The 25817-nt window shown below is 42.0% G+C and overlaps 1 protein-coding gene across 3 annotated transcripts in view; it reads left to right on the forward strand.

The window, feature by feature from the left end:
• The first annotated feature begins 1650 nt into the window (after nucleotides 1–1650).
• The window catches only part of WDR3 (WD repeat domain 3), a 41625-nt gene continuing 17458 nt past the window's right edge, over nucleotides 1651–25817 (forward strand). The window contains exons 1-14 of one of the 3 annotated variants that reach the window (XM_063294637.1): nucleotides 1651–1974; nucleotides 3172–3407; nucleotides 5183–5392; nucleotides 7339–7457; nucleotides 8082–8160; nucleotides 8596–8691; nucleotides 9374–9484; nucleotides 16798–16899; nucleotides 17009–17106; nucleotides 17299–17403; nucleotides 21268–21498; nucleotides 23134–23227; nucleotides 24039–24140; nucleotides 25039–25124. In XM_063294637.1, coding sequence (XP_063150707.1) covers nucleotides 3237–3407; nucleotides 5183–5392; nucleotides 7339–7457; nucleotides 8082–8160; nucleotides 8596–8691; nucleotides 9374–9484; nucleotides 16798–16899; nucleotides 17009–17106; nucleotides 17299–17403; nucleotides 21268–21498; nucleotides 23134–23227; nucleotides 24039–24140; nucleotides 25039–25124 — 1604 coding nt within the window. In that variant the 5' untranslated portion in view covers nucleotides 1651–1974; nucleotides 3172–3236. Of the gene's footprint in view, nucleotides 1975–2820; nucleotides 3408–5182; nucleotides 5393–7338; nucleotides 7458–8081; nucleotides 8161–8595; nucleotides 8692–9373; nucleotides 9485–16797; nucleotides 16900–17008; nucleotides 17107–17298; nucleotides 17404–21267; nucleotides 21499–23133; nucleotides 23228–24038; nucleotides 24141–25038; nucleotides 25125–25817 lie in introns of those variants that run through there. The other 2 variants (XM_063294640.1, XM_063294638.1) reach the window with 2 other exon arrangements.

The raw sequence follows: 25817 nt of genomic DNA on the forward strand, positions 1-25817 counted from the left end.
ATGGGCAGAAATTTGCCTTCAGGGTGGTCTGTATTTTTTTTAAATGACTGGAATTCTATCTATCAGCGTAACTGGTAAAAAATATTAACTCAGATAGGAGGTCACAGGATAAGAATTAATGAAGAAAGTGCTTATGAGTACACATTCAGCTCAAAAATTTGTTAACTGTATCAAAGTTAAGATCACCAGTCCTTTCACAGAACACATACTCCCTGTCTTTTTGGTTCTACCATAACAGAAATGCAGATCAGAGGTATGGATCGTCATGAGTTTTATCTGCCTGAAGTAATAAAAAATGTGACAATTTTTTGTACTCTTATGATGCCACAATGGAAATACTGAACAACATGTGGTCAGGGTTATTGTTTAAATACTAGTTGTTATGCATTTGGTCTCTTTTGTAATTTTTAAACAAATAAATCACAGTTCAATCTGCATTAATGTGAACAAAAGCAATTATGGATCTGGTGATTTTAAGTGCCACAACAAAGGCACTAAAACTCCTTCAGATCTGTAATTACTATGATTCATTCTGTGCAGGTGGAAGCAACCTATGATTTAACTGCGGCTTCAGGTGGATCACATGGTAAAAACCATGTCAATCCATGAAGATCTGTGCTATGGCTGCACCAAGTTTCGTATGGTTAATATGGCTCACTCCATGCAGGTGGATGTGACCTGTGATTTGACAGTGGTTTCAACGGTATCACATTTGAAGGACATGATCTGTCCCTCAAATCCATGTTTTGGCATCAAGGCAGGGCTAGAATTCGTTGGAGCTGTGAGAGTTATGGTTGAATATGCACATCCAGACTGGATTGAGCTTCAGATTCCACACCAAAATCATGAGGATTTTTTAAAAATTTCATGGGTCCAACTTTTATAGTTTATATGTATGTATTATATTTACATAATTGTATTTATATTATATTTATAAGCATATTGGTTATAATAAATGTTTATATTTATTTAAATTGATTAGCCGTCCAACACCAATGGACTCTTTTTCTTCAAATGCTGTCAGAGGAAGCCATCCCTGAGAACTTTAGCTTAGACCTGAGATTCGTCCAGGCAGTACTCATGATTCTAACCTCTTAACTACTAGCAAAACCCATGCATCCGAAATAATGGGTGCACGGAAACTAAATCCCCCGGACTGCAGAGGTAAGGACCCAGAGGCAAGGAAATTAGCCCGGCGAACGCGCCCTGCCTCTTCTTCTTCCCCTGGAGAGTTTCAGTTCCTCCCTTCTTCTACCTGAGAATAATTCTCTCCCATTACTGAACGAGCGAACGACTGTCGAGAATTCCGCAGCCCCCGCGACGAGAGGCCGCGAGCCAAAGGCAAGCCCGGGGATGGGCAGGCACGGGCCGCCCGAACTCCGCGCGCCAAGGCAGGCGCACGAGCCCCGGGGACGCCGAAGACACCCACCTCGGCGCAGGGCCCCGCGGCACTCACGGCTCCATGGCTGCTACCCCTGGCGGTCAGGGCTTGCTGTCTTGCAGGGGCTCCGCGAAACCATACCCCGGCGGGCTCGCCAAGCGCGGAGAAGCGACCGCTAACTCCCCGCGTCCCGCTCGCTGGTCCCTCTTCCGGTGAACGCCCCGATCCGCCAAGCACCGCCTTCTGCTTTCCGCCCCGCAGCAGCCGAGTCCCCAAACCGGGGTTACGCCGGAGATGTGAGAAAAGATCAAGAGAGGAAGAGGAACCTACCGAAGTGGCCGCGATCGATCAGCTCCAATCGCTGCCCAGCCTGGCAGATGCCCCCAAAGATGCCAGGGGAGCCGGGTTGGTTTTGCACGACCTGGGCGGCGGGTCACACTCTCTCCAGAGGAACACGTGGCTTTGCGACCTGCGCGTCTTGTGGGGTTTGAGGATGTGGCACATAGGAGGCTTAACAATTGCCTAGGCCGTTCCGGTCCCTATTGCAAACTGGGAAGGAGACTGGAAGTTGGAGCGCCCTACAAAGTTAGACGGTAGATCGCTTTCGGGTTTGATAATTGCAAAAGTGTCTATTTCACTGCGGCTATTTATCACGATGCGGCTGGCTGGGGAATTCTGGGAATTGAAGTCCACACATCTTAAAGTTGTCAAGTTTAAGAAACACTGATATGGATTACGTTAACTGCTGTTTAGTTTTTGGTTAATTTTTTTATTGTGGTTGGACTCGGTGGGAGGAGTGTGTTATAAATAACCACCTTATTTTTTGAGTGTTTGCTTACAGCAGTCTTGTCTACCAGTCATTTAAGTTTTGTAACTCGTTGGAATAGGAAAGGGGTGGGGGAGCGAAAGGCAACGTTGATATCGCTCTTGGCCCTAGGGGGACAGACTTGGCCGAATCTCAACTTCAGTCTTCTTAAAACTCCCCGCCCCAGCCCAATCCCAACGCCCAGCTTGCGTGCAACATCCTTGTTTGACCGAGGCGTTATGTTCGTTATGCTTAAAACTGGAAGTGGGCAGAGTTGTTCATGCATACTGCGTTAAAGCGAGTTACGACTGTTAATTGATACTCGAGAGTTCAATTCCGGTAGTCAGACGAGTCTCTCCCATTTTTCTATAGCTCTGTGTTCTGTTTGCCCTCGTCCCGCCTCTTCCGGTTCCGCTCCTAAGTCTGCTGGGACGGCAGGTTCCTAGTTCAGTGCCACTCACATGGGCAGCACATGCAAGCTTCTTGAGGGAGATGCTCCGCTGGGCGGCGGATGTTCGCTGCAGGAGGGGGGGCTGAGAAGCGGCTGCGTCTTAGGGGAAAACAGGAGAAATCTGTGGAACAGTACGTATCATTTTTCTGGCGCGATTGGGGATCCCTTTCTTCTATCGGGAACGAGAAAGAAAGGCGCCTTTTATTCCTCCCCTTTCTTAAGCAGAGGTATCGGTCGTCAGCCTTCCCATACAGTACATTTTATCTTCCGAGTTGGCTGACAGAGCAACTGAGCTGTGCTGCCCAGCCAAACTCAATGGCTGAGCCCAGTCTGGAATTCGGTCCTTCCTGATAAAAATCCAACAACTTGCAGAGTCATAAAGGCGGGATTAAAAACATTGAACCGTAGCAGAAGCGTACTCTGCAAAATACCAGAAATTGCAGTTTCTGAGTTAGGTTTTAGGGGTGGAAGAGCTGTAATGTCTGGCTAATGTAGTGGTTGTTTTTTGTTTTTGTTTTTGTTTTGCATGTCTAGCGTTGCTCCAGAAATAATGTTCTACTAGCCTAGGCTGGATTTTGCAAAAATCTGGAAGCCTTCCCATGGGTCTCACCAAGCAGTACTTGCGATACACGGGCACAGCCCTCTTTGGAGTGATTGCCAGCCAGAAAGGCAATATTGCCTATGTGACTCTGCGTGGTGAAAAAGGTCGCTTTGTTGCAGTGCCAGCCTGTGAACATGTTTTTCTCTGGGATACAAGGAAAGGAGAAAAGGTAAGCAATTCTTAGCACAAAGTCATGCTTGTTATGTATATAGTGGGGTTTTGTTCTTGATCTTTTTGTGTTTCTTGTTTTCATTGTCAGAAGAGATTAAATGAAGATGCTGTGATCTTAAGGAAGGTTTATTTAAAATTATTGCTGTGATCACACCGATTTGTGAGGGAGTCTCAGAAAAGCATTACAGGTAGTCCTCTTTTGACTGCCTTCTTTAGTAATGGTTCACAGTTAACGACAGAGGTGATGAAAAAGTAACTTTACGACCAATCTTGCATTTTACAACCTTCACAGGTCTGTAAAGCAAAGGAAAACTGAGGTAGGATCATACGCAAAGTCACAGTTTCACTTAGCAGCCACTTTGCTTCATGACCAAGTAGCCAGTCCCAATTGTGGTCGCTAAATGAGGACTACCTGTATTATTATTATTACTATTATTAGATTTGTATCCCACCTTTTTTATATCTATAACTCAAGGTGGCGAACATACCTAATACTCCTGCCTCCTATTTTCCCCACAACAACCACCCTGTGATGCGTTGGACTGAGAGGGACTGGCCCAAGGTCACCCAGCTGGCTTTCGTGCCTAAGGCGGACTAGAACTCACAGACTCCTGGTTTCTAGGCCAGCACTTTAATCATATTAACCATTAATAATATCCATTAATATAAAACCTAACCATTCCATATCTGTTGCTAAAACTGTTAGCATTTACTTCTGCTATCTTTATGTATAGTTGTTCTCCAAATATGCAACTATACTGTATAGCCAAAACTAGTCTGTTTATAAGAGGAAAATATTATCAGCTTAAGGGAACTTAAGATTTGCATAACTATAAAAATCTTTAGAAAAAACATTCCTTTTATTTTATTTTTTATTATATAAAAAAAGAAAAAAAAACAATCCATGCCTTCCCCCCTTCCCCACCCCAAACGTCAAACAATACATGTCTAATTGAATGTTCACTATTGTTGGCACATGATGGAAAAAATAAAAGGGAGAATGAAAAAGTGGAATTCTGGGAAACTCTGGCTGCTATAATCCAGGATCAGTCTGTACATGTCCTTTTCAAAATTCAAAATAGTTGTCCCTTGTTTTTCTATTAAAAGTGTCCAAAGTTTCAACTTTGGAATAATAGAGTAGTGAGTCTTGGTTCCATGTTCATTTGTCATTACTCTATGTTTTTTAAGTGGCTTGGTTATAGTGAATGGTAGGAGACAATAGAAATGTATCAAATAACTCATTTCCTGAGAACAACCATTTACCTGAAACGTTAACACCTAGAATACACGGTTACATAGAGGTACTGATGGTAAGTATTTTTTTTCTGTCCTCAGTATAGCCTTGACCACAGACAAACCATTGGAGCTTGGCTATCTCAGAGATATTCCACAATTTATATTAAGCATATATATGAGTTTTAACTTTGTGCCATCTTATAGAATTACATGAAATGGAAGCCAGATCTTCCTATAAAAAGTTAATTTCTATGTATTTTAAATGTTTTGTGGATGGGAATGCAATCTAATAAAGCATCTCTTAAGTATGATTAATAATTGCTTATTGTAAAATGTGAACTATTCTGTTTGGTTTATATGCTCTATATTATATATTTATTCTGTCTGGCTTTAAATTAGTGTGAGTGTAAGACTGATTGCAATATACTTAAAGTTGGTAAATCTGTGCTGCATTCTGAGGCATTATTGTACTAATTGCTGCTTTCTTCTGAACCTTCACCATCCCAAAGTACAAAGATCTCCTATTTTGCTTTGCAGATTCTCATTCTTCAGGGCCCCAAGCAGGAAGTTACTGCTCTCTGCCCATCCCCAGATGGCTTGCATTTGGTCATTGGATATGAGGATGGTTCAATCTGTTTGTTCAGTCTCTTAAATGGTGAAAGAAATGTCACATTCAATGGCCATAAAGCTGCTGTTACTGTCCTGAAATTTGATGAGCTGGGAGGACATTTGGCATCAGGATCAAAGGTAAGAATTTATTTTTTTGAGAGCTGATTGATAATAGATGTAAATGAAATATGTTATATGATTGAGGCTTAGAGCAAAATAATTGGAGATATATGGAATTAATTCCTGTGATTTTAGTTACACATTGCAGGGGGTTGTGGGAAAGAGGGAGAGAAATAAGGGGGATGGCGAAAACAGGTGGGTGTAACAGGAGGATGAAATATACCATCCTGGTTCCATCACTGACCAACTAAATGCTTTTTGGTAGTTCCCAAATAGGATATGGAGGCCAATGAACCTTTTTTCCCCCCTTCAAATTAATGTAGAGATTGAAGTTCTGTGAATGCAGTTCTACTTCACTGTACCTATTAGTTTTTAAAATATTTAGTATTTATATTGAGATCAGTATCATGCTAACACATGCCAAGGTGCCTGCCAATGTCCTCTGCTTGTCACCCATCTTTTTCTGTTTCATTCTGTTCATTTTGGGACCCATCACTTTCTGGATCTAGGCTATATATCTGCCAGGAGCATGCAGTAGAGGAAAGGAGAAGGGAAGCTAGATGTCTTTGCTTGCTTGCCAACTGATACTGAAATTAAACAAATATGCTTGGGATTGGAGAGGATAACAATTAAGGAGAAACGGCTGGATATTTGGGGAAAGTCAGTGAGGAATAGGGAAAAATGCAGAGAATGAAAGTGAATTGATACACATCACAAGACACAAAGAGAAAAATGGAGATACCATCCATATTTATTGATGAAGCATTCGTCTCAGGATAACAAATTGATAATGTGCAGGACACTTTCAGAATTCCAAATGTTCCCTCAAGTTTTGAGACCTGATTTAGGTATTTATATTCCACTTTATAAAGGAAAAAAAAAGCTTTCATAAGTTTTTTCACCATGCAGTTAAATAGCACCAAATGCAGTGGAAAATCATAAGAACTTGCATATCTTCCAGTCTTATAACTAGGTTTCCAGTGCATAAATTAGTCAGAGATTCTTATGAAATCATTGATGCATGTAGGTTAATCTACATTATGCAGTTAAACTTTATTTGATTTGGTAACAAGATTATTTTGTATGCCATCTTCAGATAAATCAGTCAGGATAAAGGTTTTTGGTTTTGTCTGGTTTTGTTTTTTGGGCTTTCAAGTCAGTGTTGACTCCTTGGACTAGTCCCTGCAGTTTTCTTGAAGGATTTTTGGAAGTGGTTTGCTACTGCCTTCTTCTAGGGCTGAGAGAGATTGACTGGCTTAAAGTCACCCAGCTGGCTCCATGCCTAAGATGGGATTAGAACTCACCGTCTCCCAGTTTCTACCCTGGGCCTTTAAGCATTACACCAAACTGCATATAAATGTTCTTAAACAATCAGGAAGGCAAAGCTTAGAGCAAATGCAGCCCTAAGGAAGTAGTAGCAAATCATGGGTACGAAGAAATATCAGTATACTGACTATCCTATGAATAACTTGGGTGACAGAAAGAAATGAATACGGAAACATTTTTTCTCTCTCTAAAACAGGTTTGGAAAACCTGTAACAGTCCAGGCTCTCTGTAAATGGAGCTTTCACACATCTCTCAATACTGGACACGCTGGCTGGGGCTGCTGAAAGTTGTAGTTCAGTGACAACTGGGAAACCACTGCTCTTAAGTCTTGTGAAGGAGATTTTGCTGTCAAAGTTTGTTATTTTTTATTGTTTTATAATTAAGTAGTTTAAGAAGGTGTTTCTAAAGGATAGGCAGGACATGTAGTGAAGTAAATAAACTACAGCAGTATTGAGCACATTGCCTTTTGCTGTTTTGATCTTTAAAAAAATGAGGAATGCCATTTTTAATTTTATATTTTTGAGGTCATATGGAAGCAGGAAACATATTGGACACTTGGGTAAAGGTGAATTTACAGTGTTCATGGCTATGAAAATAGCATACATTGAGCCACTGAATTTCCTTTCGTTTTTTTCTAGGACACAGATATCATCATTTGGGATGTGATCAGTGAGAGTGGTTTGTACCGGTTGAAAGGCCACAAGGATGCAATTACAGAGCTGCTGTTCTTGAAAGCAAAGAATATATTGATTTCTAGGTAATTGTTTTCTATATATTCTTGCACCTATAACTACCCCCCCATCTCATTCTAAGCACGCAATTTTACTTTAGTTTGAAAAAAATCCCAGGAATTAAGGAAAAAAGTTAACCCAGAAAATTAATGACAGTTATTTGCTGGGTCAGTTGTATTACTTGCATTGGGAACAGCTTAATGCTAATACCACAAATTACATGTTCTTATATTATTTCACCAAATCTGAATAAATTGAAGGAGACCTAAATTTTTTCCTCTTGTTCCATTGAGAAGATTAACCTGTAGTTTATCCTGCATGAAATATGCATAGGTATTTACTTTTTGAAAAATAAGGACATTATGAAAGAACAGTCTACAAATTCAAAAAGGTTGTGTTTGTTAGAGTTAGAATGAGAATTGGCTTCATGTGTTTCATGGATAAGCTAATTATGACTAATTTTTTAGCTTTGTCATTTCCCATTGACATGACGCAGGGTCTGCAGAATGTACAATCTATATGTTTTAATTCATTCTGTGCCTGATATTATATATATATATTACACTTGCTACACGATAATGAGGTCAACCCTCTGATAATTACGATGAAATTGTTTTCAGTACCATTTACGATGCAACCTTTTCTTGCAGTGGAAAAGATACTCTAGTAAAATGGTGGGACCTCGATACTCAGCACTGTTTTAAAACCTTGGTTGGGCATCGCTCTGAAGTAAGTAGAACACAGATTTGCAGGGGGGGATAATGGGAAGAAAAAGTAATGAATGCTAAAGGTCTCCTTTTTTTCTGAGTACAGGTAGTCTTCGCTTACTGATGCTCGTTCAGTGAGATTATCATGGGGATTTTCTTCCATTTTATGTGCACTGTTTGTAAAAGTACTATTTTTACAAACTAGGGAGAATTTGTAGAATGTCACTCTGAATTGCCTATTAGAATGGGTAAGAAGAGTATCCTATAAAAGAATAACTTTCATTGATAAAAAAGAAATAGCATATCATGGGAAGCCCAAATCTTCTCTTGGTATTGCCGGGCAGCAAAATGAGAAAATTAATCTTACAGAAATGAGGGAAGCGCATTAGTTTTCGGTATTACTCTGAAGAATGAACTACAGTATTAGAACAAATGCCTTTGGCATGCTTTTCCTTAGGTGTGGGGGTTAGCTTTGGTTTCTGAAGAAAGACTTCTTATCACTGGGTCTGCTGACAGTGAACTGAGAGCATGGAGCATCACATATTCACAGGAGGTAAATGCTACTGCTTAACCTGATTTGTATGATTATTCGCTTTAAAGCTATCATACGTTATTATTGGTATCTTCAATATTGAATGTGTAAGTTCAGAATATAAATGCAGATGGAAACAAGTAATACTCTTTTGCACTGGTATTGTGTCCTGTGTTTGGGGCAATTTATGTTATACTTTTGGCTAGTTTGGGCCCAGGGAAGGCTAATGTTGGTCCAGTGAGGAAAAAAGTCATTCACTTATCCTTGGTTAGCTACTGCTTTTGCAGTGTTAAAGAACTGAACTCACTTCTTTGAATCTGACTGTGTGCATTGCAAGGAATCAGTTGAGTTATGAAGCCATTTAGATTTCCAGGAAATACCTTAGCTGTTTTTTGCATATTATGTGGTTCCCTTAATTTAAAATAAATCTTCTGGTAGAAGCAGTGTATTAGTAGAAACCCACTTGCTGTTTTCACTGGATGTCACCTAATTTGCCTATTTTGTCCCTGGCTCCAATATAAAGCTTTAATGGATATGTTATTTTACTTAAAAAACAGTTGCTTTTACTTTGGCTTTATGTCTAAACACGTTATGTACTTGAGATAGTTAATAAATAAATGATTTGTCTACAGAAAGAAAAAGCGTAAAAAGTGAGCCTCTTCCTTTAGCCTAAGTCTCTTCCTGGTTTTGGTATACTACATAGGACCAAGACTCTAGTGAGCCTGAATACAAGAGAAGCAAAGGGCATGTACAGAGCTTGGAAGAATCTTCTGAAGATGGTAAAGTGGATGGTCAGGATGAGAGCCAAAATGAGGTATTTTTTAATGTGTAGTCACAGTAATATATGATTTAACATACTGTGTAGGTAAAGGTAAAGGTTTCCCTCGACGTAAAGTCCAGTCGTGTCCGACTCTAGGGAGCGGTGCTCATCTCCGTTTCTAAGCCTTGGAGCCGGCGTTGTCATAGACACTTCCGGGTCATGTGGCCAGCATGACGACTCGGAACACCGTTACCTTCCCGCCGAAGCGGTATCTATTGATCTACTCACATTTGCATGTTTTTGAACTGCTAGGTGAGCAGGAGCTGGGACGAGCAACGGGAGCTCACCCCGCCGCGCGGTTTCGAACCGCCAACCTTCCGATCGGCAGCTCAGCGGTTTAACCCGCAGCGCCACCTTAACATACTGTGTAGAAAGTTGTAAAATACTTCCATCTGAAGCAAATAGAGAGGATAGATACTTCCAATTTAAGTAGGTTTTCCATGTTAATGCTTTCCTAGTTTCATATATAATAAATAATATTTTCAAGGGCACGCAGTCAAGGTATCTTTTACAATCTTATTGGATGCATATAATCCATACATAATGCTGAGCCATAATGTGGCTTGGTGGTGGTGAAGAAATCACTCTGTGCCACTCATCTCTTGGTGGAAGGCTGGGGAACTGAATCTAGTGGAGCGGGGCCATTGAATATCCAACGTCTCTGGCCCACATATTTGGTCTTTGGGATATTCTGCCTGCATTCCCCATTAGATCTTTCCAGCATTGTGATTCTGCAGGATGGTTCACTGAATAGGAGGAGGAACTGTGTAATGATTGCCTATTCTGACATACTCAGTCTCACAAGGGGGTTCTTTATGAAAACTGATTTATTGAAAGAATAGTATGCAAATACGAAGAAAGCTGAGAATGAGCAAAAGCGCGCCAAATACAAACTAAAAACCCTCGCTTCAAAACCAGCCCCGCCCTTCCTCCCTCCTAGCAACCACCCCCTCCCAGGTGTTAGCAACATCGGCCTGAGAAAGTAACCTTGAACAGAGTCACTAACCCAAACATACATTCCACAGTTGCAGTAAGAAGATTACAGCCTGGCATGGCTGGAAATTTCCACCCCGCAAACACGGGGTAGAAAAGTGACATGCGAAACGTTACGATGTATACAGAACATTGAAACGATGAACATGACATATTGCCCCCCCTAAAAATGCAAAATTAAGGAGCAGGCTTATCAGGATAGGCAGTATGAAAATGGGTAACTAAAACAGGTGAGCGAACATGGTGGGCAGCAACCCACTCAGGATATGGGAAATGCTTCCACCGAACCAGGTATTGTAAGGTAGAACGAAGACGTCGAGAATCTAAAATTTCTTGCACTTCGAAATGTTGCTGTCCATCAATCATGATAGGAGCAGGCGGGGAGGGGTGTGGATGCCAGCGGTCCGACTGGTGGCAGGGTTTGAGCAAGCTGCAATGAAAAACAGGGTGCAAACGTTTCAGATTGTGAGGCAAATCCAACTTAAAAGTAACAGGATTGATTTGGGCAACAATAGGAAAAGGGCCCACGAACTTTGGTGCGAGTTTCTTAGAAGGTTGGGGTGACTTAATAAATTTTGTGGAGAGATAGACTTTATCTCCAAGTTGGAAAGGTGGTTGAGGTGCCCGTTTGGTGTCAGCATAGCGTTTATAAGTGGCTTGGGCATCAGCAAGAGCTTGCTTTATTTTTGGCCAGGAGTCTCCCAGGTGTGCTGCCCAGTCTGCAGGGGATGAAGGAGGAGAGGTTGGTTGAGGCAGCTCAGAAATGGGTACAAAGTCACGGCCAAAGACAGTGCGAAATGGCACCTGACCAGTACTCTGGTGCACTGCATTGTTATAAGCGACTTCAGCAAAGGGGAGAAGATCGACCCAATTATCCTGCTGATAATTAACAAAAGCACGTAAATATTGCTCCAATGTAGAATTAAGAGCCTCCGTGGCTCTGTCAGTCTCAGGATGCGACGCAGTGGCTAGGGCTTGTTTAGTGCCCACCAATTTCATAAAAGCCCGCCAAAAATGTGAAGTAAATTGTGTGCCTCTGTCGGTCACCAAACGGGAGGGGCATCCGTGGAGCCTGTACACGTGTACAAAGAAAAGCCGGGCAAGCTGCTGTGCTGAGGGAATGGAAGCACATGGAATGAAATGAGCTTGCTTTGAGAAAAAGCCCTTGACAACCCAAATCACAGTTTTCCTCTGACTTGGAGGCAGATCTACGATAAAATCCATAGAGATGTCCTCCCAGGGTTGAGAGGGACTGGCCACTGGTTGGAGCAAACCTTGAGGCTTACCCACCTTCCGTTTGGAAGCAGCGCAAACAGGGCAGGAGGCAACATAGTCCTTAACATCCCGCCTTATTGTGGGCCACCAAAATTGGCGTCTAACCAAATGAAGTGTTTTAACAAACCCAAAATGCCCCGCTAGTTTGTCATCATGGCAACGGAGCAAAATGTCTTTGCGCAAAATTTCAGGCACATAGAGGCGATCATTCTTCCAAGCAAAATCCTTGTCAAAAGTAACATTGTGTACATTTGCTTGTAACCAAATGTCAGATTTCAGCTGGGAAAGAAACTGTTGTTGTAAATCTGAGGGGACTGGCAACAGTCCCAGACGGGGTGCACCTGAAGCGTCTGGGCGCTGTGCATGAGTCTGGCTGCGAGTGACCGCTGCCAGACTCAATTGCGGTTCTGTCCAGAGAGTTCCTATTACATCTGGCACAGTGCTGGAGTCCTGGGGTCTGCGGGACAGCGCATCAGCCAGAAAGTTTTTCTTCCCTGGAATAAATTTCAACTTGAAATTAAAACGGCTGAAGAATTGCGCCCATCTGATTTGCTTTGGGTTGAGCTTGCGAGGAGCACTGAGTGCTTCGAGGTTTTTGTGATCAGTCCAAACCTCGAACGGATGGGTAGCTCCCTCCAACAGATGGCGCCAAGTGTCTAAAGCAGCCTTAACAGCAAAAGCTTCTTTTTCCCAAACGTGCCAGCGCCTTTCAGTCTCAGTGAATTTACGAGAGAGATAAGCACAAGGCTTCAGGCACCCGGATTCATCTGCTTGCAGCAGGAGAGCTCCAATGGAGAAATCAGAGGCATCCACTTGCACCACAAATGGTTTGTTTGGATCTGGATGCTGCAAAATGGGTTCTGCTGTGAACAGTTTTTTTAGCTTGTCAAAAGCCAGCTGGCATGCAGGCGTCCATTTCAATAACGCCCCCAGATTCTTTGATCTCCGGGTGTCCCCCTGCCCCTTAGTTTTAAGCAACTCAGTGAGGGGGAGGGCGGTGTCCGCGAACCCCTCAATGAAGGACCTATAGAAATTCGCGAAACCCAGAAAACTTTGGAGTTGTCTCCGTGTACGTGGTGCCTCCCATGCCAAAATGGCCTCAATCTTAGCTGGATCCATTTCAATACCTTTGTCTGAAATTCTATACCCCAAATAGTCAATTTGAGATTTATGAAAAGCACATTTAGGCAATTTTGCGTATAATTCAGCTTTTCTCAGTTTGCTGAGCACCTGTCTGACCAGCTTTACATGCTCTTCCATTGTTTCAGTATAGATTAATACTTCATCCAAATATACTAATACACCTTTGAACAAATGGTCATGCAAGACCTCATTAATCGCATAAAAACCCCTGGCGCTCCCGCCAACCCAAAAGGTAACACCTTATATTGAAAAGAGCCTAGGGGGCAATTGAAAGCAGTTTTCCATTCATCCCCCTCCCTAATGCGAATGCGGAAATATGCCTCCCTCAGATCCAACTTAGAGAATATTTTCCCCTTTGACAGGTGTGATAACATATCTTTGATTAATGGGACTGGATATTTATTTAATATTGATACTGCATTCAACCCACGGAAATCCGTACATGGTCTCAAAGTTCCATCCTTCTTTGGTCTGAATAGGACAGGTGCCCCCACTGGGGAATTTGCTGGTTCTATAAAACCTCTAGCCAGATTTTTATCCACAAACTCCCTTAGCGTTTCCAGCTCTTTCTGGGTCATAGCATAAATTTTTGGCTTAGGCAACTTTGCATTAGGGAGAAAGTCTATGGCACAGTCAGTCTTTCGGTGTGGCGGTAGCTGATCCGCTTCCTTTTCACCAAATACATCCGCAAAGTCCTGATATTGCTCCGGCAACCCTTCTAACAGAGCGGTAGGGCGGTGCGGAGCGGCTGCTGCCGCCCTCCCCACGTCCCCGCTGTCCAATTCATCCCCCTCCGGGGCTTTATAAAATCCATCTGCAAAAGTCACAGTCCTGTGCACCCAGTTTATATGCGGGTTCTGTTGCACAAACCAAGGCATCCCCAAAATAACAAACGGACCCCCCACAGGCGCCACCACAAAAGGCAGCTTTTCCCAGTGACTTCCCATTTGCAATGCCACCATCCCTGTGGAGTGAGTTGCCGGTTCTCCCCCCGCCGTAGACCCATCCAATTGGGTAAAGATCATGGGGCATTTCAACGGAAACGTGGGAAGCTCTAAGGCAGCCACCACGTCAGGGTGCATTAAACACCGCGAACACCCTGAATCCATCATCGCCCACAGTTCAACAGTTCGTGTGCGGGACCCCAATTTCACCTTCACTGTCAGCGTAGGGAAATTTCCACTCACCGAAGCGTGATCGCGCCCCTCCTCTACCACCTGCCCAGCGGCGCCTCTTAGGGCAGGTGGCTGGCGTTTCCCACCGGCTGAGACGGCTCAAGGTCCCCTTCGTCCTCATAGAAAGGAATGCTCTCCGGCTCCGTTTCAGCCATCGCTGCCTTCATCTTCCTGTGCACAGAGGGGGATTTTCCCGACGGCTTTGCCGGGTGCTCTTCAGTCTTCTTCTGCGGGCATGTCGCTGCTCGGTGTCCCTCTTTCCCACATCGCAGGCATTGCCCTTTTGCAAACCGGCTCTCTTTTTCCTCCTGCCAGGTCGTCCTTCCTGCTCTGCCAGTGGTCCCGGGTGCCTTGCCCATCCTTGTCATGGCCATCTGCTTAGGGCCCCTCCTGGTTTGCGCGAACTTAGCCTGGGCTTGCTTGACATTTGCCGCCAGTTGTATCCAGTCATATAGCGTGCCCGGGTCCGCCCTTCCTAACGCCCATCTCAGTAACTCCGGTCTCAGTCCATCTTTGAACATCTCTATTAGCGTAGTTGGCGACCAATCATCCACTTTTGCCGCTAGGGCTTGGAATTCGAGGGCATAATCAGCCACGGACTTCGACCCCTGGAATAGCTCCTGCAGGGCCACCTTTGCTTTCTCCTTTGCTAATGGATCAGCAAAGTGCATTTTTAGCGCCCATAAAAAGTCTCTGAAATCATCCAACTCCAGGGCATCCATCTCGGCTAATTGGACAAACCAATCAGCTGCCCTCCCCTCCAGTTGGGTAGCTACAGCGTTTATCTTCGCCCTCTCCGAAGGGAACAGCCTCCCAAATTCCTCCATATAGCTTTTTGCATTAGTCAGGAAGAAGGACAGTTTTGTGGGATCCCCATCAAACTTAACCTTGAAATCCCTATACCTGGCTCTTCGTGGGCTGCTCCTCCTCTCTCTCCTCCTGGGCTCTGGAGACCTCTTCTCTCGAGGGGGAGGGGGACTCGCAACTCCAACCTTAGGACTTTTCTTCCGATCCCTGCTTCGTCCCCTCCCTGCATTTTCCACCCGCCGCGGGGGCGATGGGAACGCCCGCCTGGGACTGCGCGGTGGCGATCCCCCCCAGTACCTCCTCCGGTCTTTCCTCCTCACGCTCGAGGAGGAGGGAGAGACAGATGGGGACGACCGTCTGTAGCGATGTTCCCTTCTTCCTCTGTCCTGACTGCCCCTCGCAAATGACATCCTTTCCATCATCTCTTCCAATGACTTTACTCTGGCTTCTAGCCTCTGGGATTTCCCACTGGCCTCGGAGCCGTCCGAATCACTCCTCCCCCTTATGGCCACGTCTGGGGACAGCGGATACTTTGCCTTCACAGGTGCCTGGGGCGCTCCGGACAGGGTTCCCTCATCCTTTCTGACCACCTTGGACTTTACCGCTTTCGCCGTGGCTGAGCTGGCGTCCGAGGCTTCCGACAGTTCCTCCGATTCAGGGGTGAGGGTCCTTTCCCTTCTTTGCCTCAGGGAATCCGTCTCCTCCATGCTGGAATCCTCACTCTCTCCCGAGCGGGAAGTAGGTTCAGTCATCACTAACTTTATTTCCTCACAGTAGCACTGGAAGGAGGTTAGTGGTAAGGGTTTTATGATTCTCAGCTTTATGTAATGATTGCCTATTCTGACATACTCAGTCTCACAAGGGGGTTCTTTATGAAAACTGATTTATTGAAAGAATAGTATGCAAATACGAAGAAAGCTGAGAATGAGCAAAAGCGCGCCAAATACAAACTAAAAACCCTCGCTTCAAAACCAGCCCCGCCCTTCCTCCCTCCTAGCAACCACCCCCTCCCAGGTGTTAGCAACCGTTACCCACATCGGCCTGAGAAAGTAACCTTGAACAGAGTCACTAACCCAAACATACATTCCACAGTTGCAGTAAGAAGATTACAGCCTGGCGCGGCTGGAAATTTCCACCCCGCAAACACGGGGTAGAAAAGTGACATGCGAAACGTTACGATGTATACAGAACATTGAAACGATGAACATGACAAACTGGAATAGAGGCAAATGAGTAGGAAGACAGGAAATCAAATGCCACAGACAGGTCCATTATCCTATTAGAATGAGCGCACTGCAGCATTGAAAGAAATTAAACTCACTGCCTGTACAGACACTTTTGACCATTTCAAACAAGCACAATCAAGTAATTTCTGCCTTAGATCAATCCCCCTTCCCTGCCGTTATAACCATTAAAAAGGGAAAAAGCTTTAGAGAGAACAAATATCCTCTCCTTTTCTTGATGAAAGAGAAAGGTGGGAAAGGATCCAGTTTAGCCTTTCAGACAATTCAGCTCTGGTAGCTAGCCAGCTCCCTCCCTCCCTCCCTCCCTCGTATTGTTATGCCATTGTGGCTGAACTAACCCTTTTTTCCACACTGTCCACACACTGTTAGTTCTCTTGGATGATAACCCATGATTTTTTTTCCTTCTAACCCATTCACTGCTTCATTTTCCTTCACCAGTTTTCTCCCTATTTGTCTATGTTTTTTTTCCAGGGAGGACACTGGGAGCTGTAAAGTACCTAGGCCATTGTTGCTCTAAACCCACAGATGAACTTTCAAAGCCATATCATATTTCTGAATTGCTTGGGTTTTAATTAATAATTGCTAGTAGTCTTTGTTGCATGCATTTCGTTGATTTCCTTGAAATTTTCAGACCATAATTGTTTAGTGCTCTTTTAATTTATTTTTTTAGGACATGGTGGGGTGTGAGAAAGCTGGTTCTGTCATGCGGGAAGGAAGGAATCGTGTTGTTCGTCTTGCTACTGATCGATCGGGGAGAATTCTCGCTTGCCATGTGAGTTGGTAGCTTTTGGGGTGCGTGGGAATACTGCCAGCCTCCTGCTATGGAAAGAGGTTACTGGCTCAGCAAGTTTCTAATTTATTTTGTTTTTTCTTTGTTCAAGGGAACAGACTCTGTCCTGGAAATATTCTATGTCCTCAGCAAAGAAGAAGTTCAGAAGAAATTAGAGAAGAAATTGAAGAAAGCAAGGAAAAAAGCCAAGTGAATGCTTATTAGCAATACGTTTCATTTTTATATCTTTCAGTTATATAAAAGAATAATATCTATTATATGCTATTTAAGATGAATATCAATAAAGCGGTCAAATTAAAATGGGAACACTTTAAGATTCAAAGTACAACCCATTTATGTTAATATTTCTGATTCAAACACAGACTGTATTTTTTGTCCTAGGCAAAAGTCAAATGTGGAAGAGGAAGAACTTGATATGAGTGTAGAGTGCAGTCTACAGGAAAAGATTCAACGTCTTATTAACATCAAAGCTTCTGCTAAAGTCAAGTGGGTTTCAAGTACCAAGGATGATAAATATAATTATTTATTGTTCATTTCTTTAAAAAGGAAACCAATGCAAGTGCTAGAAAAAACAAAAACAGTAATACTGTAGAATAACCCAACTATTGAAAGTGTACTTAAACTATACAAAAGTAGTACTGATTGCTACTAATATGGTCCTTTTTCATGACAGCCCCAACAAATTGATTCATAGGTCCCTGTATATTATAGGGAGCTGGATAGACTCTGCTTCTTTCTTAATATAAACCCAAACCTTGGACCAAGTTAAAGAAAAAATTGTAACTTAACTATTTTTGACAGTAAAGAGAGAACAAGAGAAAGAAAGCTTTTCAGTAATACAAAATGAACGTGATCAACTACAATTCTGTCTATTCTTTCTGCTCTGCCAAACTTTCTGGTGAAGTGGGATTTGATGCAGCTTAACAAAGAAATTCTAGAAGGTAACAGTGCATAAAGGGTGGAGCCACGTAATTAAATACTAACCCTTCTTGTGGCTCAAGGTACTCTCAAATATTTTCTCCAGCACCGCAATTCAAAATGTTTCTTCGTTCAGTCATACAAGATTTCAATAGGCATGTTTTGTTGTTTATTCGTTTAGTTGCTTCCGACTCTTCGTGACTTCATGGACCAGCCCACACCAGAGCTTCCTGTTGGTCGTCAACTCCCCCAGGGACAAATCCATCACCTCTAGAATATCATCTATCCATCTTGCCCTTGGTCGGCCCCTCTTCCTTTTGCCTTCCACTCTCCCTAGCATCAGCATCTTCTCCAGGGTGTCCTGTCTTCTCATGATGTGGCCAAAGTATTTCAGTTTTGCCTTTAATATCATTCCCTCAAGTGAGCAGTCTGGCTTTATTTCCTGGAGTATGGACTGGTTTGATCTTCTTGCAGTCCAAGGCACTCTCAGAATTTTCCTCCAACACCACAGTTCCAAAGCATCGATCTTCCTTCTCTCAGCCTTCCTTATGGTCCAGCTCTCGCAGCCATATGTTACTACGGGGAACACCATTGCTTTAACTATGCGGACCTTTGTTGTCAGCATGATGTCTCTGCTCTTAACTATTTTATTGAGATTGGTCATTGCTCTTCTCCCCAGGATTAAGCGTCTTCTGATTTCCTGACTGCAGTCAGCATCCGCAGTAATCTTCGCACCTAGGAATACAAAGTCTTTCACTGCTTCTACATTTTCTCCCTCTATTTGCCAGTTATCAATCAAGCTGGTTGCCATAATCTTGGTTTTTTTGAGGTTTAGCTGCAAGCCAGCTTTTGCACTTTCTTCTTTCACCTTCATCATAAGGCTCCTCAGTTCCTCTTTGCTTTCAGCCATCAAAGTGGTATCATCTGCATATCTGAGATTGTTAATGTTTCTTCCAGTGATTTTAACTCCAGCCTTGGATTCCTCAAGCCCAGCATGTCGCATGATGTGTTCTGTGTGCAAGTAGGGTGAGAGTATACAGCCCTGCCGTACTCCTTTCCCAATCTTAAATCAGTCCGTTGTTCCGTGGTCTGTTCTTACTGTTGCTACTTAGTCATTATACAGATTCTTCAGGAGGCATACAAGATGACTTGGTATCCCCATACCGCTAAGAACTTGCCACAATTTGTTATGGTCCACACAGTCAAAGGCTTTAGAATAGTCAATAAAACAGAAATAGATGTTTTTCTGAAACTCCCTGGCTTTTTCCATTATCCATCGGATATTGGCAATTTGGTCCCTAGTTCCTCTGCCTTTTCTAAACCCAGCTTGTACATCTGGCAATTCTCGCTCCATGAATTGCTGAAGTCTACCTTGCAGGATCTTGAGCATTACCTTACTGGCATGTGAAATGAGTGCCACTGTGCAATAGTTTGAACATTCTTTAGTGTTTCCCTTTTTTGGTATGGGGATATAAGTTGATTTTTTCCAATCTGATGGCCATCCTTGTGTTTTCCAACGCGGTGGCGCTGCGGGTTAAACCGCTGAGCTGCTGAGCTTGCCGATCGAAAGGTCAGCGGTTCGAATCCGCGCGGCGAGGTGAGCTCCCGTTGCTAGTCCCAGCTCCTGCACACAAAGCAGTTCGAAAACATGCCAATGTGAGTAGATTAATTGGTACCGCTTCGGCGGGAAGGTAACGGCGTTCCGTGCAGTCATGCTGGCCACATGACCACGGACGGGTCCTTACGGACAACGCCGGCTCCAAGGCTTAGAAACGGAGATGAGCACCGCCCCCTAGAGTCGGACTCGACTGGACTTTACGTCAAGGGAAACCTTTACCTTTACCTTAGCATGCATTACCTTGACAGCATCATCTTGCAAGATTTTGAACAGTTCAGCTGGGATGCCATCTCCTGCTGCCTTGTTATTAGCAATGCTTCTTAGGGCCCATTCAACCTCACTTTTCAGGATGTCTGGCTCTAGCTCACTGACCACACTGTCAAAGCTATCCCCAATATTGTTATCCTTCCTATACAGGTCTTCTGTATATTCTTGCCACCTTTTCTTGATCTCTTCTTCTTCTGTTAGGTCCTTGCCATCTTTGTTTTTGATCATACCCATTTTGGCCTGGAATTTACCTCCGATGTTTCTAATTTTCTGGAAGAGGTCTCTTGTCCTTCCTATTCTATTGTCTTCTTCCACTTCCGCGCATTGCTTGTTTAAAAATAATTCCTTATCTCTTCTGGCTAACCTCTGGAATTTTGCATTTAATTGGGCATATCTCCCCCTATCACTGTTGCCTTTTGCTTTCCTTCTTTCTTGGGCTACTTCTAGTTCTCAGCAGACAGCCATTTTGCCTTCTTGGTTTTCTCTTTCTTTGGGGTGTATTTTGTTGCCGCCTCCTGAACAATGTTGCAAACTTCTGTCCATAGTTCTTCCAGGACCCTATCTACTAAGTCCAGTCCCTTAAATCTATTCTTCACCTCCACTGCATATTCCTTAGGAATATTAGTGAGCTCATATCTAGCTGATCTGTGGGTCTTCCCTAATCTCTTTAGTCTGATCCTAAATCGTGCAAGAAGAAGTTCGTGATCTGAACTACAGTCAGCTCCAGGCCTTGGTTTTACCGACTGTATAGATGTCCGCCACCTTTGGCTGCAAAGGATATAGTCAATCTGATTTTGGTGTTGTCCATCTGGTGAAGTCCATGTATAAAGCCGTCTCTTAGGTTGTTGGAAGAGAGTGTTTGTTATGCAAAGTGAGTTGTCTTGGCAAAATTCTACCAGCCTAGTTGTAAGCCTTAGTATAATTAATAAAGCAAAAATAAATATCTTTTATTAATCCCCTTGTCATTTCCATTATCCATTAGATATTAGCAGTGTGACCTCTTCTGATTCCAGCTTGTATGTCTGATAGTTCTCATTTCATGTATTATTGAAATTTGGATTGCAAAATCTTCATCTCTGTCTTACTAGGATAAGTAATAAGTGTACGTCATTCAGTAGATTGAATGTTATTTAACACTAATTTTGAAACTGGAATATAAATTGATCTTTTCCAGTCCCTTGGGCAGTGATATGTTTTCCATATCTGCTTACAAAACACAAATAGCACTTTAATTACATTGTTTTATAAGATTTCAAAAATTTCAGTCAGATTTCATATAGAAGTATTTCTTAAAAGTTAGTCAAAATCTCCCTTTCTTCTTCCACTAGATTATGTTGTATCAGCCCAAAGTTTCAACAGGGTAACCAAATTTTAGGCACCGTTGTCTCTTGGGAGGTCATATAATTAGGGCAAATGAAGCTTATATCTATCCTCTGTTGGCCTCTTATATCTATCCTCTGTTGGCCTCATTACTGTTCTTAGCTCATTTGACACTTTCATGACAATTACTGCTTTTTTAAACAAAAATTACTGTTTTATTGAAACAGATCCTTTGATTTGATACTCAGTCCAAATGGAGAGCTGAAAGCCACCTTAATGCTCCAGAACAACGTAATTGAATGTTACAGCCTGAAGTCATCAGGGCAGTCTCCCCAGGTTGTGCAGTCATCAAAGATAAACATTGGAGGTCACCGCACTGATGTCAGGACAGTGCAATTTAGCTCCGATAACATTGCCATTCTCTCTGCTGCCGCAGAATCGATCAAGATTTGGAACAGGTATGAAATCTCTGAACGCTGAAGAAAAGCTTCAGTTGCGATACATGTTTATAACAAGGATTGCTAAATGTTTTGTCTTCAGGTGTGAATCCAGACTCTTAATATGGAATCTAGGAAAATGCATAATGATTCCTTCATTGATCTCTTAGCACCATTGTCAGTTAGGAAGCAGCTACAACTGGGGCCAAGAGCAGTTGTGCAGATTGCTAAACTAATTTGACATGTATTAACTTTTATATTTTGACTTCCTCATTTGCCACTGCAGGCTTGGGGGAAAAGCAGACAAGCACTCCTTCAAGGGAGAGGGAAAATGATGGAGAGAGAAAGCCTTAAAGCCCTCAATGAGGGAGTTCCAAACTTGTTTATATGTTACCTCTCCCCAAACACTAGAGTGTGTTGCCCAGTGAAGGTGAACAATGGTAATTCATTGTAGACAAAAGGGAGGGTTGCATTTACCACATAGGGCACTCTTGAAATAGGCAGGTCAGATTTACTGAGAATACAGCAGTGGAGGAAGATGTCTTTATGTTGTTGTTGGATCTTTCCTAGGGTGAGTTGTCTTACATTTGGTATAATCTTTCTGGGTCATTGCAACGCTTTGTACTATGTGTATTCAAACTGGGTATCACTATGCTCAAGATATTATGGTTGCCAGACTGGACAACTTTAAAAGGAGATTGTTCAGATTCTGGAATAAGATTTTCTGTGGCTTCTAGTCCTAGTTTACATTTTCTTCCTGAATCAGATTTCATGTTTTTCAAATCCAGTTCCTGGAGTGCCCTTGGAAATTATTAGATACTTTGTGAGGCATCTGGTTGTTCAGTGTGAAAAATTAAAACTACTCATCACCATCTCAGATCCACTTCATTGGGATTCTTTCTGAATGCTCAAAAATTGTTCCAAAGCACTAATCTAATTTATGTTGCCTTATACTACTGAGTTTTGGAGGTAATTCTAAAGCTGGGGAAAGCAGAAGTAGGTCAGTATCTATTGACAGATCTTGAAAAGAACAGATTTTCAGTGGCTGCTAATCCTAATGTAGTTGTTTCTCCACAAACAACAATGTGTGATTTCTCCATTAAATGAAGCTGGTAAAATTCAGGCAAAAAGTGGAGTGGATTTTTGTTTGAAAGGTTTATGAGCTCAGTTTAGTTTTATACCCAAAGCTAATTTCTAGCCTCTGGAAGTTCTAAGAAAAATCCAATTCTTTAATTGTAAACTTGCTGGTCATTGACCGAATACTTACTTACTTACTAAGATACACTCTTGCACATGGATGATCTTGAAACTCTACTAAAATTCCTAGGTAATTATGATACGCCCCAAACTGGTTCATTGCTGTTGTAGAGGGTACATCATGTATACCTGCAACTTCTGATTTTCATGTTACGTGCTGTAAACTACTTTCCACATTGGCAGCATATCATAGTTCAGTATATGGTTTTGTTTGATTTGGCTAGCTTTTATAAAATGGTATATATTTGAAGAGAAATTTGGGGTTAAATATGCTAATCTACAGATAGATTTTCCTGCCATTTTCACAATTGCAAGAAATTTTCTTTTCCAAAAGTATCTCCAGCAAACTCATTTCCTGCAAGTAAGATGAATCTCTTTGTACGCTGTTTCTTTTCCCAGGTCTACCCTACAGTGTATCCGGACCATGGAGTGTGATTATGCCCTTTGCTCCCTTTTTGTCCCAGGAGACCGGCAGGTCATGGTTGGAACAAAGGTAATTGCTCATCCTTCCTGAAGCATTAGGAGATCTTGGTAATAATGTCAGATTTTTCATATGAAAAATCATATGTAACCAATACAGAGTCATTACAACTTCTTTGCAGAAGTTTTGCTATTGCTGGAGACAGGTCTTTTACAAACATCCCATATTTTTCTGTCAAGTTTGCTTTATTTATGGTTTCCAGCGGTTCCATTCAGGCATTCCCTTGACCCATCTCAGTTGTCCTTGACTTTTGACAGAGAAGACAGACCTTCTTTTATTCTTCATATTGATTAATTATTATTTTCAAGGTAATTCACAGTCCTTCTCTCTAGTTCTTTTCCTTTTTCAAAAAAATATGCTTTTAGTTTCCTTCCAAGTTTATCCCTGTCCATTCTTCTCTCTTGTTCACTATAGGTCAAAAAGCAAATAATATATTATTGTTATTTGCTTTTTGAGCTGGGAGGGAAGAATATTTGTGTTGCTTGTTAAATTGATAAACTTCTTCCTCTCTGAGGACGAATCAGGGGAAGAGAAAGAATCTGATAACTAAATTCATACATATAAAACACCTTTCATCAAAAAACTCTCCAAGTCCTCCAGATCCCTAATGTTGAAGTAAATGTGTTTGAGCAAAAAATATGGAGAAACTTTCCTGGCTTTACTTTCTTCCATCACCATCTGGGGTAACACAATTTTGTGGCTATATAGTATTTTTTGTTTGTTTTTTTCATTGGCACTTCCTTCTGGTATAATCTTTGAAAAATTACTGGTATTGATAGCTGGTATAAATCTGTAACAACTGATAATTCATAATGTTTATTAGATTGGAAAACTGCAGCTATTTGATCTGGCTTCTGGGTGTTTATTGGAAACTGTTGATGCTCATGACGGGGCTTTGTGGTCCATATCCCTTTCTTCAGATCAGGTAGGTCAAGCTTAAGTTTGTTTCTTTTTATTTGATTGTCTTGATAGAGTTACATTCAGGGTGACATAATAGCTTGTAATAACATGTGCCCATGAAATCCAGTAGACTTTTTGGGTAAGGGGATGGAGGTGATAGTTGGCTTCTGTTACCTACTGTAGAGATTATCATTAACCAGTATTCCATGGAATACTGCCATGGGAATAGTACATTTTTCTATGCCAGATGGTAGCTCCTGGAATGCTTCTGACACTGTCTGATTCTTGTCTGCCTTTGCTATGCTTTGCAGATCTTGTGTTTAATGAGAGTGTATTACTTAAAAATAAGGTATGATGACTTTTCAAATACCATGTCAGAGCAAGTAGATTTTCACATTAACAGTGTTGACTATCCATGTGATAGTTATAATAGGTGATGCAGGAAATGGGAGGGTGTATATCTGTAGGTATATAGAGTGTATATGGGAGGGTGTATATCTGTAGGTATAGAGTCCAATATAGAATTTGGATTGCTGAGGATTTTAGCTTCATTGCAAACCTGTATTATTAGGGAAATAAGCTAGCAATTGATGTCCCACTCCAGGAAAACAAACTGGTTGGGATCCAAAGATTTTTTACTGCTGCTTCTCCTCTAAACCATCTCCAGTGCAATTACGGAAGGGGGAGTACTCTCATAGGAGATGGTTTAGAGGAGAAGCAGCAGTAAAAGAATCAGAAACACAAATTGGTGATGGTCTGCAAATGGTAGTGCTTTCACTTCAGCTCATTGGCTTCTCTGGATATAATATGCACTTGAGATAGAAGAGTGAATAAACCAATATTGAAATCTTCTGCCATGTAATCTTTTATATATGGCAAAGGTGACCTTGCTTAGTTTTAATTTAAACAATTTTCTCCTTCAGCGTGGTTTTGTAACAGGAGGTGCAGATAAATCTGTCAAGTTCTGGGAATTTCAGCTGGTAAAAGATGAGAACAGTATCCAAAAGAGGTGAGGGTATTTTTGTAGGAATTAATAATATTTCTGCTCTGAATTCCATTCTCACTTCTATGGCAGATGAGACTTACAGTTTAAGTCACAGTATTGTTAATACATAGAACTTTGTAGCATGATTTGGAGTGCTTGTCCCTTTTAAAACATTAGACAGAAATAATACTGTATATCTTCTAGACTGTAAAACATTTCTAACGTTTTAACTGTTGTCTCATATTATGCATATATCTTTATATTAATCTCTCTCCTTTTTATAATTTATACTTGCCTCCACTTTTTATTACTTCTTGCAATAAATTAATTCCTTTATTGGTAGGATGAATAAAAGTATATTTGAACACTTCAAAAAATGACATTTTTATTTAAGCCAGATTTTAAAAAAATATTTAAAATGATAAATATTAAGTGTCCTTTGTTTAAACATTTGGTTCCTATCAAATTATCCGGATACAGTCTGTTAGAACTTTAGTTTATCTCTGAATTAATTCCTTTACTAGATGCACTGTGTTAAAGGAGGCTTGTCAATATAAATGGAGAATGAATTTTATCATTTTGGGGAATGTGTAAATTGCTTACCAAAAACAGACCTTTCGTTGTCACTATTCTGGCCTATGCAGTAATTCTTTGGCCTTGTCTTAGAGTCATCTTATTTTATCTGCCACTTTGGTGGCAGTGGAAGGTGGAAGTGAG

Source organism: Candoia aspera, chromosome 2 (genome assembly GCF_035149785.1).
Source record: "Candoia aspera isolate rCanAsp1 chromosome 2, rCanAsp1.hap2, whole genome shotgun sequence".
NCBI classification, from domain to species: domain Eukaryota; kingdom Metazoa; phylum Chordata; class Lepidosauria; order Squamata; family Boidae; genus Candoia; species Candoia aspera.